Below are 16,358 nucleotides of genomic sequence, written 5' to 3'. Positions count from 1 at the left end.
CTCCTTAAAAGTTGACTTTCTCCAGTCCCCCTCTGCTAACAGTGAAATCATCCTCCTAGGTGATTTTAATGATTTTAAGGCCCAAACTACCTTGCAACAATGCTTACAGTCACACCCACACAAGAGTAGTTTGGCATTATAACAGTGCCAAATGGGACAACCTCCGAGACTACTATGCTTCGTTCCAATGGTTGGACTATTGTTTCCAGTCTTTTATTATTATTATGTGACACCTCCAAGGAGTCCAAAGATTCATCGAGGGAGAGTGTGCCAACAGCACATCGAACAATTGTCAGTTATGCATGCATTGGAGGCAAAGTGCGAAGCCGCTTCCAACTACTAACCATGCTGAAACTTGCTTATCTTTTTGCATGAGCCATCAGTAGCAAAGGCTCTACCAATTAACCAACCAACCTTTGCTGGCAATCTTCCAAGTCTTCCAATCCAAACATATGCACTAAACATATCACCAAAGTAATCCTCACTGGCATGAAAACATATATTCCCCACACTTCTCTGAACTGCTGTCCCCCTATCTAACGTCTGGTTCTCCAAAAGATGTGCCAAGGCTGTACAAAGGAAACGGGCATACCACAACTGGTTCAAATCAAGAACTCCATCCTCCTTCAATGCCTATACAAACTAGATACAAGGAAATTATCAATGCTTCCAAAACAGAATTTGAATGGGCAAAAAGCAGGAAACTTGCAACCTGTTCAAATGGCAGCCAAGCTTTTTGGTCTTTTGCCAAGCAACTGGTCGTAACTTTTGCCCTACACTATTCCCACCTGTATCATACTCAGATGGCTCAATTGCAACATCACTCACAGAAAAAGCTAATCTCCTGGCTTCGCACTTTGCCTCCAATGCATGCATAACTGACAATGGCAAACACCCCCCAGTCATTCCAACTGCCCAACATACAATGTCTCCTGTATCCTTTTGCCAGAAACAGATCATAAACCTGTTGTCTAAATTAGACACAAAAAAGGCTCCTGGCCTTAATGGCATTCCTGCAAGAGAGTATGTACACTCTTGCTCCACTGGTATATCCCAAAGACTGGAAACTGGCCTATATTCAACCCATTCCTAAAAAAGGTGACAAATTGCTGCCATCTAACTACCGTCCTATCTCACTCACCTCAGTCCTATCTAACATGATGGAAAAAAAACTACCTTGAAGGTACCCAGCTATTAAGTGACCACCAGTACAGATTCCGATCAACAGGTGATCTGCTCTCATATATCACCCATCTTTGGACAAATGCCATGGAGAAATTTGGCGAATATATCTAAAGCCTTTAACCAGGTCTGGCACAAAGGCTTACTAAACAAACTCCCATCATTTAGATCTCAGGACTTCTGCAGATGGAATGCCAGCTTTCTGTCTGGATGCACACTATGTGTGATGGTAGACGACTCCCTATCCTCTCACCATCCAACTAATGCTGGGGTCCAACAAGGTTCAGTTCTCTCACCAACCCTCTTCCTTCTGTATATCAATGACCTATTTCAGTTGACCTCCATCCCAATACACAGTTTTCCAGATGACAGCACACTGCACTCCTCCCTTTCATTTGATAAACCTTACCCTACACAGCTCACTCCAACCCACAGAACATCAACCACAACTTCCCTTAATTCTGACCTCCAAGTCATCCTCCAATGGGTCTCAGATAACCTTGTCAATTTCAATACTAGTAAAACCCAGTTCTGTCTTATTTCCTACAAAAAAAAAACATTTTCCCCAGTATTATTTTTGATAACACTCAAATTCCCAGACAAGATGAGATTTCTTTTCTCAGAATTACCTTGACATCAGGCCTCTCCTGGCATAAATACATCACAACCATTGCATCCTCAGCTTCCAAAAAACTAGGATTTCTCTTTTGCTCAAGATGTTACTTCACCTCTAAATAGTTGTTAACCTTATACAAATCACATATTCACCCAGCTATCGAATACTGTTCTCACATTTGGAGTGGAGCTCCTAAAAGCTCCCTCAAAATGCTTGACTCAATACAGAGGAGAGCAATTAGACTGATAAATGACCCATCTCTTACCAACTCACTCCCCTCACTTTCACATAGATGTTTAGTCTCTGCAATTTGTATATTCTATAAATATTTCCATGGAAAATGTTCATCTGAAACAGCATCAATAATTCTCCCCCCCACACACACACTCTGTACTAAGCCCATTGGAACACGTACATCTGCTGCCCAACATCCTTTCATAGTACACCTTGAAACCCACAGAACAAGTTTCTTTTCCTCCTCCCTCATCTCTGCTACTGCTGTACTATGGAACAATCTTCCCCTGATGTATTTCACAAGGAATACAATGTACAGGCCTTTAAATAGAATGTCAACAAGTTTCTCCTTTCCCACCCACTACCCATATACGGTACTAAAGTACTATAGGTTGATCAGCCAACCTCTCATATATGGACCCAAAATTTAAAAAAAAAAAAAAGAAGAAGAAAAAAATAATGGAGCAGACCAGGGATTTGAGAGTGTTGGATCTGGTAATACCAGAAGATCTATCTATAACTATCGTAGCAACTCTACCTCTAATAGGAGAAAGTGACCATGCAATCTTGTCCTGGGAGGTTGCTCAACATGTGGAAATTTCAGTCAAGAAAGGGTTTACATGGAACTACAATGCTGGCGATTATGACAAACTTAGACAGCAACTTGGAACAGTGCCAGGAGATAGTGTAAGAAACTACATGGAATGAATGTCATTATTGCATGGAAAGTGGTCAAGGATTATTTGAGCAAGGTGGTATCAGAGTGCATAGTCAGGAGGATAAACCAAGTAGGATTAAGTGGATGATTAGCAATATAAAGCAGAAGATGCAAAAAAAGAAAGCATTGTGGAAGTAATATAAACAACAAGGTGATCAGCATGCCCATGAGCAGTATAAAGCACAAGCAAGAAGGGTAAATAGTATGGTAAGGAAGGCTAAATCAGATTTCAGGAGAAAATTAGTGAAACAGGCTAAAGTAAATCTAAAAGAGTTTTTTCAACTACATAGCAAGTAAGAGCAAGAATGATTATGGAAAGATAAGTTTACTCAGTGCTGATGGAAGGAAAGTGACAGAAACATAAGAAATAGTTCAGTTACTTAGCGATCACTTTGTAAGGGTATATCATCCAGGTGGTGGCTTTGTGGTTACTGAGATTACAGAGACTGATTATGAGCATTGAGGTAGATGAACTGAAGGTGCTCAGTATATTGTAAAATATCAACCTGAATACAACTGTGTGGAACTACAAAGCTGGCGATTATGACAAACTTAGACAGCAACTTCATGTCATGGTGTAAGATCAATGTCATGGTGAAAGAAACTACATGGAATGAATGAATGTCATTAGTGCATGGAAAGTGGCCAAAAATTGTTTGAGCAAGGCAGTATCAGAGTGAATACCTTCAGTCTGGAGCTCATGTGCAACGAGAATGTGTAAGCGAACTGGCAGAGTCCCTAACCAAATTGTTTAATCTAAGTATCAGCTCTGGCAAGGTTTCAAGGGAGTGGAAAGAGGGTAAGATAGTTCCATTACATAAAGGTTGCTCAAAGACAGAAGTAGCAAATTATAGACCAATTAGTATCTCTGGAGTGGTGGTTAAAGTATTGGAAAAGTTGGTTAAAAGTAAAATTCAGGAATGGGTGGATAGGAATACAATACTCTATAGAGAGCAGCATGGCTTTGTAAAAGGGAGGTTCTGCCTCAGCAATTTATTCGCACTTTATAATGAGGTGACAGCAGAACTGGATAAAGGAAATGGCTACACTATGATACTGCTGGACTTTGCAAAGGCATTTGACAGAATACTGCATGAAAAATTATTACATAAGTTGGAGCAAATGGGAATGGATATGAGGTTGTGGCATGGATAGGGGAGTGGCTGATAGGCAGACATCAGAGGGTGATATATAGTGGATTGGAATCAAGATAAATGAGGATGATTACTGGAGTGCCCCAGGACTCTGTACTAGGACTATTATTCTTTAATTTGTACATTAATGATACAGCAGAAGATTTTAGGAGGGATATTCAGTTGTTTGCTGATGATGCAGAACTAGGGAGGGCAATACCTGATGGAGGTGATATATATCTTGCAGGATGATTTAAATAAATTGACAATTTACTGAGGGGTGCTTAAGGGTCAAAGCTGTATAACTGAGAGGAGACCTCCACATAGCCTTTAAAGGAATGCGGAGAACAGACCAGGGCTTCTGACCTAATGTCCAATCCTCACCTTCTCGTGGTGCACCCTGTTGGGTATCTATTTTGATACTGAACGAACGAGGATGGGCTGGCAATTTGGGATTTAGCCGACCAAATTGTATTCTTATTGGTTAAACCAAAATAAAAAATGATGGTACAACATGACAAAATTTCATGCTGGCTGGGGCGTCGCCCGGTTAAACAAGGCCTCCGTTGCTTTCGCCAGGGAACCAGGGCGAACAGCGAAAAGTCAACTACTAGAACAAATCTGAAAACAAACCCCAACTCAACATCACCAGAGTTAAAGATCGGTACTATCAACGTAAGAAGCCTGAATGGCAAAGAAATGGAGCTAGCTGAGGAATTAGATAAGTACCAGATCGACATAATAGGGGTGACTGAAACAAAAAAGACCAAAACTGGTGAGATCTTTCTGAGCAATAAATACAAAATGTTATATTCAGGCAATGACAATCAAGGAAAAGAAGGAGTAGCCATAGTATTCTAATCTTCTTGAATGGCAGTCAGTCTCAAGTAGAGTAATGTGGACAAATATGAGAATGGGGACCTGGACAATGAGACTTATTTGTGCCAATGGTCCCAAAGAAGGTTCTACTAAGGTAGAAGTGGAGGAATTTTTTGACGCTTTAGAAAAAGCAACTGACACAATGAAAAAGGAAAAGTTGGTCCTTGTTGAGGATCTAAATAGCAGAGTAGGAAATGATTGTGAGACATACAATAATATTTTGGGAAAATTTGGAGAAAAGAGCAAAGCTAATAATAATGGCAAATATCTGTTGGATTTCTGCTCAGGACATGGACTGGTTATTACTAACACCATGTTCCAACATAAAAATATGCACAAATTCACATGGAGAGAAGAGGCAAGGAATAAGAAAAGTATCATTGACTATGTTATTGTTGATAGTGATGTTTTCTCCCTGGTGCAGGACACCAGAGTGTACAGAGGATTTGAAATTGGAAGTGATCACTATTTAGTCTTGAGCAGGATAAAATTGAATTTCGTATTGAAAAGAATGACATGTAAAAAAGTTTTAAAGCGAATAAAAGTTGAGCAGCTCTCAGATGTGAACTGTAGATTAAAATACAGAAAGATTATTGAAAAGAAAATGAAAGAGTTTGAGAACAGGAATCAAACCTTGGAGATTCAGTGGCAAACTCTGAAGAAAACATTGATTGATTCTGCCAGAGAGGCATGTGGTGAGGTTGTGTGCAAGGATAAAAAAAATCAGAACTCCCTGGTGGACACAGGAAGTTAAAGAGGCAGTGAAGGAAAAGAAGAAAGCATATCAAAAGTTCCTGGCAAATAAGTCAGCTTTTACTCTTACAGAATACAGAGACAAATGTAAGAAAGCTAAACAGTGTGTAAAACTAGCTAAACCAAAGTCATGGGAGGACTTTGGTAAGAATATAGAAAATAAATATCAAGAAGGTGGCAAAATATTCTGGAGGTTGTTGAAGAAGCTTAGGAATGGAGGAGAGAGTGTTGTAAAAGGAGTTACAGATGATAAAGGTGACATGAAAACAGGAGAAAAAGATATATTTCTCATGCAGTCAGGAATACATATCCATACTTGAAGTAGAAAAAGCCATCAAAGGCTTGAAATGTGGAAAGGCAGCAGGAGTAGATGATATTCGACCAGAAATGCTGAAGTATGGTGGTATAAGAGTCTTACAGTGGCTGCACTGCATAGTTCAGAAAGCCTGGACAGAGGGACGAATTCCCGATGAATGGAGTAGAGCTCTCATAGTACCCATATATAAAAAGGGAAATAAAACTGAATGTGAGAATTACAGAGGTATTTCCTTACTGAGTGTTCCTGGCAAGATCTATGCAAGTATACTTGAGAAAAGGTTGAGAAGAATTGTGGAAGAAAAGCTTGGTGAAGAACAAGCTGGATTCAGGCCAAATAGAGGCTGTCAGGATCAGATCTTCACTTTACAACAAATAGTCGAGAAAGCATGGGAATATAACAAAGATCTGTATTTAAGTTTTGTCGATTTGGAAAAGGCATATGACAAGGTGCCAAGAGAGAAGCTATTCAATACGCTGCAGTTATATGGTGTGAATGGGGCATTATATCAAGCAATACTTAGTCTTTATTTGAGTTGTAAGTCAGCAGTTAGAATTGAAGGAAGTACAGGAAGATGGTTTAATGTTAAATCTGGTGTGAGACAAGGATGTACATTATCCCCTCTGTTATTCATTATCTATATGGATCACATTATGAAGGAGAGTGGTATTAAACCTGATATCAAAATTGGAGATGTTAATGTCAGCTCTTTGCTTTATGCGGATGATGTTGTACTTCTAAATAAATCCGCTACAAGTCTGCAAGATTCTCTGACTAAATTGAATAGCTGTTGTAATAGATATGGTATGAAGGTCAGCAATAAAAAGACAAAGACAATGAAAATAGGTAGAATCATTGAAAATGTCAACTGTGTTGTGAATGGAGAACCTGTGGAACAAGTAAAACATTTCAACTACTTAGGCACGATTTTTAGTGAAGATGGTAAATTAAATATAGAAATAGACAACAGAATCAGCAAAGCTGGTATGGTGGGAAGTCAATTGAATAAATTCATATGGAATAAGAGAGAAATTAGTCGGAACACTAAATTAGTTGTATACAAGACAGTGTTCAAACCAGTTTTAACTTATGGATCTGAGAGCTGGGTCAGAAGTAAAACACTTGACCAAAGACTAGAGACTGCAGATATGAGAGTCCTGAGAAAGATTAGAGGCATAAACAGATGGCATCAATGGCAATATCATATTAAAAATGAGGATATTAGGAAAGAACTTGACATTGTCAGCATCCAGGAATGTGTTAGCAGAGCTAATCTCAGGTGGTATGGTCACTTAAATAGAATGGGAGAGGAAAGATTAGCAAAACAAGTGTTTTCTGCCAGGTTGGCAGGAAAATGACCCAGAGGAAGACCAAGATATAGGTGGATTGATACGGTACAAAGTGCCTTAGACGATAGAAATATAAGATCTGATAATGTTGGAGTCTTGACAAGTAACAGACTGATTTGGAGGAAAATTGTAGATAGGAAGTTAGTAATGATTATAATTTTTTCATGTAGTACTGTCATATCCTGTACACCCCTTGAGGGTACATGGCAGGAATTTGATGATGATGATGACAATTTACTGTTGCAAAATGTAAGGTAATGCACTTTGGGATAAAAAGATTACATACTTCGTATCACATTGACGGTACCAGATTGCAGGAAATTGATGAGGCTAGGGATTTCAGAGTAATGGTGGATAGAGATTTGATGATACAAAACTAGGAAGGGCAATATTTGATAAAAGTGATATATATATCTTGAAGGATGATTTAAATAAATTGCTAGTGTGGGCAAAGGATGATGGTTGCCAATTTAATGCTAAAATGTGAAGATTACATACTTCATATCATATTTGTGATACTAGATCACAGAAAATTGATGAGGTTAGGAATATGGTAGTGATGGTGGATAGAGATTTGAAGTTCACAGGACATATTGCAATAGTTGACAAAATAGCTCAGAGGATTACTTGGATGCTGAAGAAAGCATTGAAAAGTAAAGATAGAGAGGTTATTATTCCTCTTTATAAGGCCATGATTCAGCCACATGTTGACTACTGCACAGATTTGGTCACCTGCATTTCTAGGGGAGCAGGAGGTGGAGAAGGTTCTGGTACAAGTGACCAAGGTTGTGACAGGTCTGTGGAATGTTCCCTATGAGGAGAGATTAAAAGTGTGTGAGTTGCAGAGTTCAGCTATCAGGTGGAGGAGAGGTGATATTATAGAAATTTAAAGTTACACTTGGAAGTTTTCTAAGAGTATGGTTAGTAAGGGTGTGCAGACCAGGTTCTTTACTTGGAGAATGGTAGATGAGTGGAATGAATTGCTAAAGGTGGTTGTGAGCACTCCAACAGCAAATAAGTTTAAAGAAATGCATGATAAGTATTGTATTAATGGATAGTGTAGGTCTCCTGTGATGAGTCCTGACTGCATGGAGTATCCATATACATAATATACATAATAATAATATAATTTTTTTTTCTATGAAAAAGATTAATTTTATCTAAAAAACTAATTCTCCAATTGAGTTATGGCCAAATAGCAAGCATATAATCAACATAATGAAACCAACTAAAGGAACACTGGCTGAGAGTAGTCAAGAGATATTCCTCCAAGGGTTCCATGAAATAATTGATAAAAGTGGTGACAAGGGGAAGCCCACAGCACAATATTTTTCCTGCTTGTTATTGATTACCTTGCCTGGAAAAGTATATGGGGGGGGTATAGCAAAGTCAAATCATTTAAGGATGTCACCTGGAAAGTCCTTAGACAGCAGGCAAATAGTTGTATCTAATGGAAGTTTTAGTGAAGATGGAGACAACATCAAAGCTCCCATGATGTCAGAGCAGAGAAGGTGGAGGCCTTTCATGAAGAATACCACATGGATTTCATGGAGGCCTACATGAAGACAAAATCTGTGGTATTCTTCATGTAGGAAGGTGATTTTCTTGCTCAACTGAAGAGCGATTAGATAAAATTTTTGACAGTTTATATAATAGATCAGCCAATACAATTCCACTCACAGCAAAGAAATGCCCAATTGTTGTATTTCTGGCAATCCTAGTATTTATGTATTTTTGGTAGCCTTAGGTGTTCTGGTATGAAAAATCGAAATTTTTGATGGTGTCAGCATCAAATAAATTTGTATTGCCAAGCAACTAATTCAATTTATTTGCTCATGATTTGGTGGGATCTGTATAGATAAGTTTGTAAGTACAATGATCTCAGAGAAAAAATGCTGATCTTACAATTATAGTCAGATGAATGCATGATAACAATGCAACTGCCTTGTCCACTTTAGAGATCATAATTCCTTTAATATGAAGCATGAAATTAGCATAAGAAATTTTCTTAGATGTAATAGAGAAGTCAGCCTCTAGATAAAACATCAATTTTGTCTTAAATAAGTTTAAAATGAGATAATTTACTACCCATTTATCTGTAAGCTGAGGAGTGGAAAATAACTTTTGCATAAGATTTTGTTTAGAGTTATGAAATGCTTTTGTGCCAGATTCTTTAGAGATGCTGATACTGTCAAAATACTTTGAAAGATTTTTCATGCCAGAGCACCCAGACTACATGAACAACCAAAAAAACATAAAAGGGGTGTTCTTTTGCAACCACCTGTCAATGCTATTGAATATATACTAAATAATTTTATAGTGAAGCAACTATAGATGTGAGTACTGTATGCCATTGAGTATAAAGAATGATACACCATGATGACAAAGTTGATATTCATGATTGATTATAAAGTGGGTAGTCATGAACTGTAACTGATGATTCTGTTTACATTCTTTTACTGCAAAATTCTGTTTAGGATGGGAAAGGAAAGGTTAGCCACCTCAGATCAAATCTGCTCAGACATTCCCAAATGCGGTTTCACTTCCTTACCAATATCTTCATTTTTAACATGATTCTACCATTCATGTTATCTGTTCACTCTGCTAATGTTTCTCAGAACTCTCATATCTGTGATCTCCAGTCTTTGATCAACTGTTTTATTTCTAATGCAACACTCAAATCGATAAATTAAAATAAGTTGGAACACTGGCTTTTATACTGCTAGTTTAGTGTTGGGTTAATTTCTCTCTTACTCCATATAAATTTATTCAATTGGCTCTCTTTACACAGCTTGGATTATTCTGTTGTCTACTTTCATATCTAATTTGCCATCTGCACTTAAAAATGTGCCTAAATAGCTGAAATATTTTACTTATTCAAAAGATTTTCCAATGAGAATGTGGTTGAAGTTTTCTGTGTTCTTGTCTATTTTTTACAGTTTTGGTCTTTTTATTGTTGATTTCTATGCCAAATTGGTTACAGATTTTATTCAATTTAGAATTTAGTTAATGAATCTGGGAGACTTGCACTATATTAGTGCACATGTACATCATCATCTGCATAAAGTAAACAACTAAGTTCGATATCACAGATTCTGATATCAGGTTTAATGCTCCTTTCTTCATTATGTGATCATATAGATAAAAAAACAGAGTGGAGATAGAATGCACTCTTGTCTCACACCTGATTTTACAACAACCACTTTCCTGTACATTTCAATTTTGACAATTGACTTAAACTTAAACACAGACTATGTATTGCTCTGTATAATGTTTTCCATTTACCATATATAACTGAAATGTTCTGTACAGTTTTTTTTTTTTATGTATGGGATTCATGTGAAAAATAAATAAATAAAAATTTGTTATATTTTTCATTGCTTTTTGAAAGAAATAATGACTTTTTTTCTTTCACTCCTGTGAAAAAAAAAAAAAAAAAAAACATTATCAGGTTTATTAGTTATACAATGAAAGGACATCACAAGTTACCAGATGTTCACATTAATTTCTGTAAGACTGTACAAAGCAACCACTAAGTATGCTATCATGGCTATCAATTTCTCATTAACACTGTCTAAAATAATAAAACTGCAAAGCAAGGTAGGCTTTATATATAGCATTCATAACTTCATATGCTTCAGTCTGGAGGGCATTTGATAAGGACCATTTAATTGTGTTATATGTGTACACTCATAATAATGAGAATAAGATTACTTAATTACTTTTCAAATTAAAACTCCCAGCTCCATATGATAATCAATATAGCTAGGATATAACTAACCTACAAAATCAGAAAGGAAGGTTAAACAAATATTTGAAATTATAATTCAGTATATTCAATGACTTTTAGTATACCTATGAAAAATGCATTACTAATTACATTCATAATTTATCACATTACCATTTTTCTTTGGGCCTCTCCATATAATGGCAGAATCAGGACTACACAGAAGGAATCCAACTGAAATGACCCCCAAGTTATCTTCCACAAACTAAAAACATAAATGAAATTGAACCATGCCACATGTACATAATTTTTAAATTATAAAAAAAAAAAGTACTAAACAAATAAACAGAAACTGTGACATTTTTCATGTGTTGTCAAATAGAGTACTGCACTTGTCATCAAAACTTAGGGCTAAACTACCATTTTCAAGAAATAATATTTATTAATTTCTTAACATTTTGACCCTTATATCAGCTGTCCTCAGGAGTACACACACACACACACACACACACACACACACACACACACACACACACACACACACACACACACACACACACACACACCTGTGTACAGCTTCATCTAACATGCAATAAAAACAAATGATAGTAATAATTATTATTATTATCATCATCAGACCACCATGGAGTCAAAAAGACTCATCAAAACTCACTATTATATATGTCTCATCAAATTGTTCCTTTAAACTCATTCACAGTTTCTGCACTTACCACACTCTTGGGAAATATGTTCTAACCACTCAGGGAAGGCTTCTTGTTATATCCCTGTTACATCCCAGTCAATGAAAAATCTCCTACATTACTCTAGTAACAATTCTTTACAAGATGTTTTAGGAATTCAGGGAGTATACCATCCACTCCTGCAGCTTTGCCATTCTTCGTAAGTTTTAAGGCTATTTGTACCTCTTCCCAAGATATTGGGTGTACAAGTTCAGAAGCTCGGGTTCTGTCTTCAGGATTTGTCTGATGGAAGCTTGTACAGCAATTTTCCTGGTAGAGCTGGGATAGATCTTGGAGGTTTTCAATAAATGGTTAGCCATTTGATCAGGAGTTATCTCTGTTGTTTTGTGTGTCGTTGGCTCTGCTCCACCTAATGTGACCAGCTTCTCCGACTAGATGTGATGAAATCGAGTTCATTGATGGTTGAGATCCATCTTTCCTGTCTGTTTTTATCCAGGGTTGATATGAGCTCCTTAGCAATAGCTGGATCTTCAGTTTCCTCATATTTGGCTAGGAGTTCCTCACTTTCTCTACTCCAACATGGGATATATTGTTTTCTGTAGCCTCTAAGGATAGAGGCTTTTGCTGCAGATTTGAGTAGTTTAACAAATCTAGGATAGCAATTAGGAGTGGGTGGAATTGCTCTAATGATTTGCTCGATTTGTTTCTGAAATGCAGACCAGTTGGACCTGCGGAGATTCCATCTAACGATTGGTGTTCTGCTGATGACTGGGATTGATGTTCCTATCTCTATTAATGTAGGACAATGTTGACTATTAGGGAATCTGTTAAGGATGGTTCTGGTTGATGGAAGAGGGTGATCTTTGGAGTCTTTAGTGACTATGCACAGATCTGGGGTGTAGGTTCTGTTCCATCTGGCTGAGTAAAGAGTGCCATCCTGCTTGGCATCATAATTCAAATACAAATTATATGTATCCATCCAGTTTGCTAGATTATTACCATCCCAGTTGTTAGAGGAATAGCCCCACATGGTGTGATGGGAATTGAAGTCACCAACATAGATAGCAGGGTGAGGAGGAGGTTGGTCCATCTGATCAGGCCAGGATTGCGATGGAGGTTTGTAGACATTATAGATATTGATATTTTGAACTTTAATGCCTATGGAGTATTCTGTATCAGGAACATTTTGGGTTATATCCTTGAGACCAGGCCGGATATAGGTTGCTAGGCCATGCTTGAGGTGGCAGTTATAAGACACGAGAATGAGTCCTGGGATCTTTAGTCTACTGAGGGCGGTGTCAGGCACATAGGTTTCCTGGAGAGTCAAGACATCAATCACTTTATCTTTGGCTATTTTGCCGATGACTTCAGCTTTGGATTTAGATATCCCTTCTATGTTATCTGAAAATTGAAATTGATAGTAAGAATCTAGAGCAGATAGAAAACTTCACCTACCTCAGAGGAGTAATTGAGTACAATGGTGAAATTATAAAAGATATAAACAGGCGAATCAGTCAAGCATCCCAAACTTTTGGATGACTTAATAAAATATGGAAGTCAAGAGACATCAAACAAGTAACAAAAGTAAGAATCTATGAAACAATGGTCCTCCCAATACTCCTCTATGGAAGTGAATGCTGGAATCTCAAAAAGGCTGAAGAGAAAAAATTATTAGTTACTGAAATGGGTTGGCTAAAAAGATTACTTGGAGTATCTCTGCTGGATCGACTAAGAAATGAAGACATAAGGAAATGACTAAAACAAGAAATAACAATAATAGACAAAATCCAAGAAAGAAGACTGCAATGGTTTGGTCATGTGACCAGAATGGGAACAGAAAGACTACCATCTAAAGCCCTGAATACAACGATGGAAGGTAAAAGATCCAAAGGACAGCCTAGAATTAGATGGATAGACAAAATAAAAGAGAACCTGAAAACCAAATCACAACAAGTGACACCAAACTGGACAGAATTGTTCAGACTCTCCCAGGACAGACAGAAGTGGAAAGAATTCATTCGGCCTCATCATCATCATCCACATAGATGATGGAAGAGAGAAGAAGAAGAAGAAGTATTGTCTCAGTTCATTTCCAAGTTTATAAATTTCAAGTTTATGAAGATAGAAACAAGAAGTACTAAAGGTCAATCCCAGAGTATGTGTTTCAAAATGCATTATCTATGTCATAATAGTTTTAATTACAAAATCAATGAACAATGAATAAAATCAAAGCCAGTACAAAGGTGTTTTACCTGTAGAGATTCATGTATTCATAGGCTGTATTAGAAGAAATAAATGTGTGAAATATTTCTTGAAAAACAACAGAGAATTTTTTTTCTGTTATATATCATATTTACTTGAATATAACTCGCACTTTATGTTCAAAATTAAAGCTAAAAAATCATGGTGTGAGATATATGTGGGGATTTTTAGTAACTACAGTTTTCAGGAAAAAAAATGAAAATGGGTATGACTTACTAAGAATCTCCTATTTGCTATCACTACTTCTAGTGTCAAGAGCAGTTTCCTTGTGCAACGTCAAAAGTCATCTACACAAATAGCGAAATTTCTTTCCCATTATTTCAAGCAAAAATTACCACTAATTTACAAGACTTGAGATACATAATGAACAATCCTTCACAAATGACAAATGAGAAGTGAAAGCAGAGCGCAAAACAGACAGCAATCAGATAGGCCAGTAGAGATAGAGCAGCTCTGAAGACATGAATATGAGTGGTGGGGTATGAACAAAAGATCGTGCTACCCAACAACAAAAGCAGGTGCAGGCAGGCTCGACTCAGACAAAGTTTCAATCCTTCGGTTGAATTTTATTGCAGCTTGTTTGCATGCTGCTTCCACATGAACTGCTGGGCAGACTCTCACAAACATTATATGGAATGTTTCAATTCACAGTAGAAATTTATTTGAAGTTAGCCTTTGTGATCTGTCTTAATGACATCAAAAATTTCAAGTGCAATCAAACAAACACTTATTTCATGTAATTGAAAAATTGGACAATAGTTTTTAGTTAGATACTGTGTTTGCCAGTGCAACATGTGGGAGGGACATGTGATTCATTAGTTAATGTCGTTTTTATCCCAGTTATCTCTAACTGCACTATTTGTTGAGAAATATATTACATAGACTGCAAATGTCTCTGTACCTTATTCAGTGATACAATAAAACCACTTGTTTTTCTTGCATCTACAGTGTAGTGGCTGTTGGGAAGGGCATGGAGAGCAAGTTACTATTGCCCTGATGTGAACGTGTTTAAAATTTTTTGTGTGTGCAAGGCATATTCAAAAACTTTTTTATTTCTTTTTTCATAAAGTAAAATCAGGGGTGCGAGTTATACATGAGTAAATATGGTAACATCTGTAACATGCTATCCCAAAACCACATACCTCTTCTCCTCAAGACTTATGTAATTTATGAATGATCCCTTTTATATGTGATCAACATTTTTTTTACAAAAAAAATTAACTGCTATTATACTATATCTTAATAAAACTTCATATCTTTTATAACTTACCACAGGTGACCATCCAGAACCACTCTGATGTACCTGAAAATAATTTAGCTAAGTTGGTTTACTTGACAATTATACTATTCCTTGCTTCTTAATAGTACATACATAGATAATAAAATTACTTTTCCTACAAATTACGCTGAAATTTAGCTCAATTTGATTTTCTGCTGGCAATTTTTAATTAAAATTATACTAAGCCTCCCATTAACTAAATGAGACTAAAGGTAATCATTTAAAGGTGTTCATATATGCACAGTACACAAAAAATTTTAACACAGTTTGATATGCTCTTGCAAAGTGATTTCAAGGCCAAATTTCATTGCACTTTAAAATCTGTAGAACAAAAGTTCAAAACAGCAATCATCAGTGTTCATGTATTATCAGTAGCAAAGTATCACAATTAAAATGACACCAAGGTACAAGTGTATATAATAATAATCATTATCCTATTCGAGTGAAAACACTTGTGTTGGCAGTACATGTCAGTTTATTTTAACAGTACTTATTATAAACAGAATGATAAGAAAATAATTAATATTCATTAACTTATTAGCTGATATTTCGCTGGTATTATATCCAGCATTTTCAGAGCACAAGAACACTTTGTCACAGTACACGAAACAACAGTAGGATTAGTTTCAAATTTGGTATAATAGTGGGATTAGTTTCAAAAAATTAACGGACAACACAATGAACTAAAGTCCTAATTTGCACCATCTATTTGAAAAAAGAGAAAACAAGGATTAATTAGATCTTAAAATGTCTCCCAGATTTTTGGTAAATTTATACAGCCATACTTGTTCAGGTTTGGAATATGTTTTATAGCTGCTGTATATTCCAAAAACAATCTCTCTAACATATAATGACTTGTGTAGCACTGTTGTTTTCTTCCATGTGAACCTGTGTGAAGGGGTATCCAAGGCATAGTATGCTAGATCTGACTTGCCATAACAAGAGGGCTGAATAAATTTTCTCTATGTTCACCAAGGCAGATGTCCACAGTTCTTCCTGTCTGTCCATAGTAAGTCTGGTCACAAGAACAGGGCACTTCATAAACTCCTGGATGTGATAAAGAAGAAAGTTTGTCCTTAGGTGAACGGATGAGAGTTGCCAATTTGACATACGGTTTAAATATGGTGCACACAGCTGATATTTATTAAGAACTCCAGATATCTTTTCTGTTGTTTCTTTAATATATGGAATGATAACAGTTTTGCTGTT

The 16,358-nt window shown here is 36.6% G+C and overlaps 1 protein-coding gene across 1 annotated transcript in view; it reads right to left on the bottom strand.

Moving 5' to 3' along the window:
• Nubp1 (NUBP iron-sulfur cluster assembly factor 1) overlaps positions 1–16,358 on the bottom strand; it is a 192,854-nt gene that overhangs the window by 96,810 nt on the left and 79,686 nt on the right. The window contains exons 5-6 of the mRNA XM_090406875.1: positions 15,141–15,173; positions 11,082–11,172 (exon numbers count right to left, since the gene is read on the bottom strand). Coding sequence (XP_090263001.1) covers positions 11,082–11,172; positions 15,141–15,173 — 124 coding nt within the window. The remainder of the gene's footprint in view (positions 1–11,081; positions 11,173–15,140; positions 15,174–16,358) is intronic.

The sequence above is a fragment of the Typopeltis vanoorti genome, chromosome 17 (genome assembly GCF_054136105.1).
Source record: "Typopeltis vanoorti isolate ZY-2024b chromosome 17, IOZ_Tvanoo_1.0, whole genome shotgun sequence".
In the NCBI taxonomy this organism is placed as follows: domain Eukaryota; kingdom Metazoa; phylum Arthropoda; class Arachnida; order Uropygi; family Thelyphonidae; genus Typopeltis; species Typopeltis vanoorti.
Note: the sequence above shows the minus strand (reverse complement) of the source record. Positions and strands in the feature narration are given on the sequence as shown.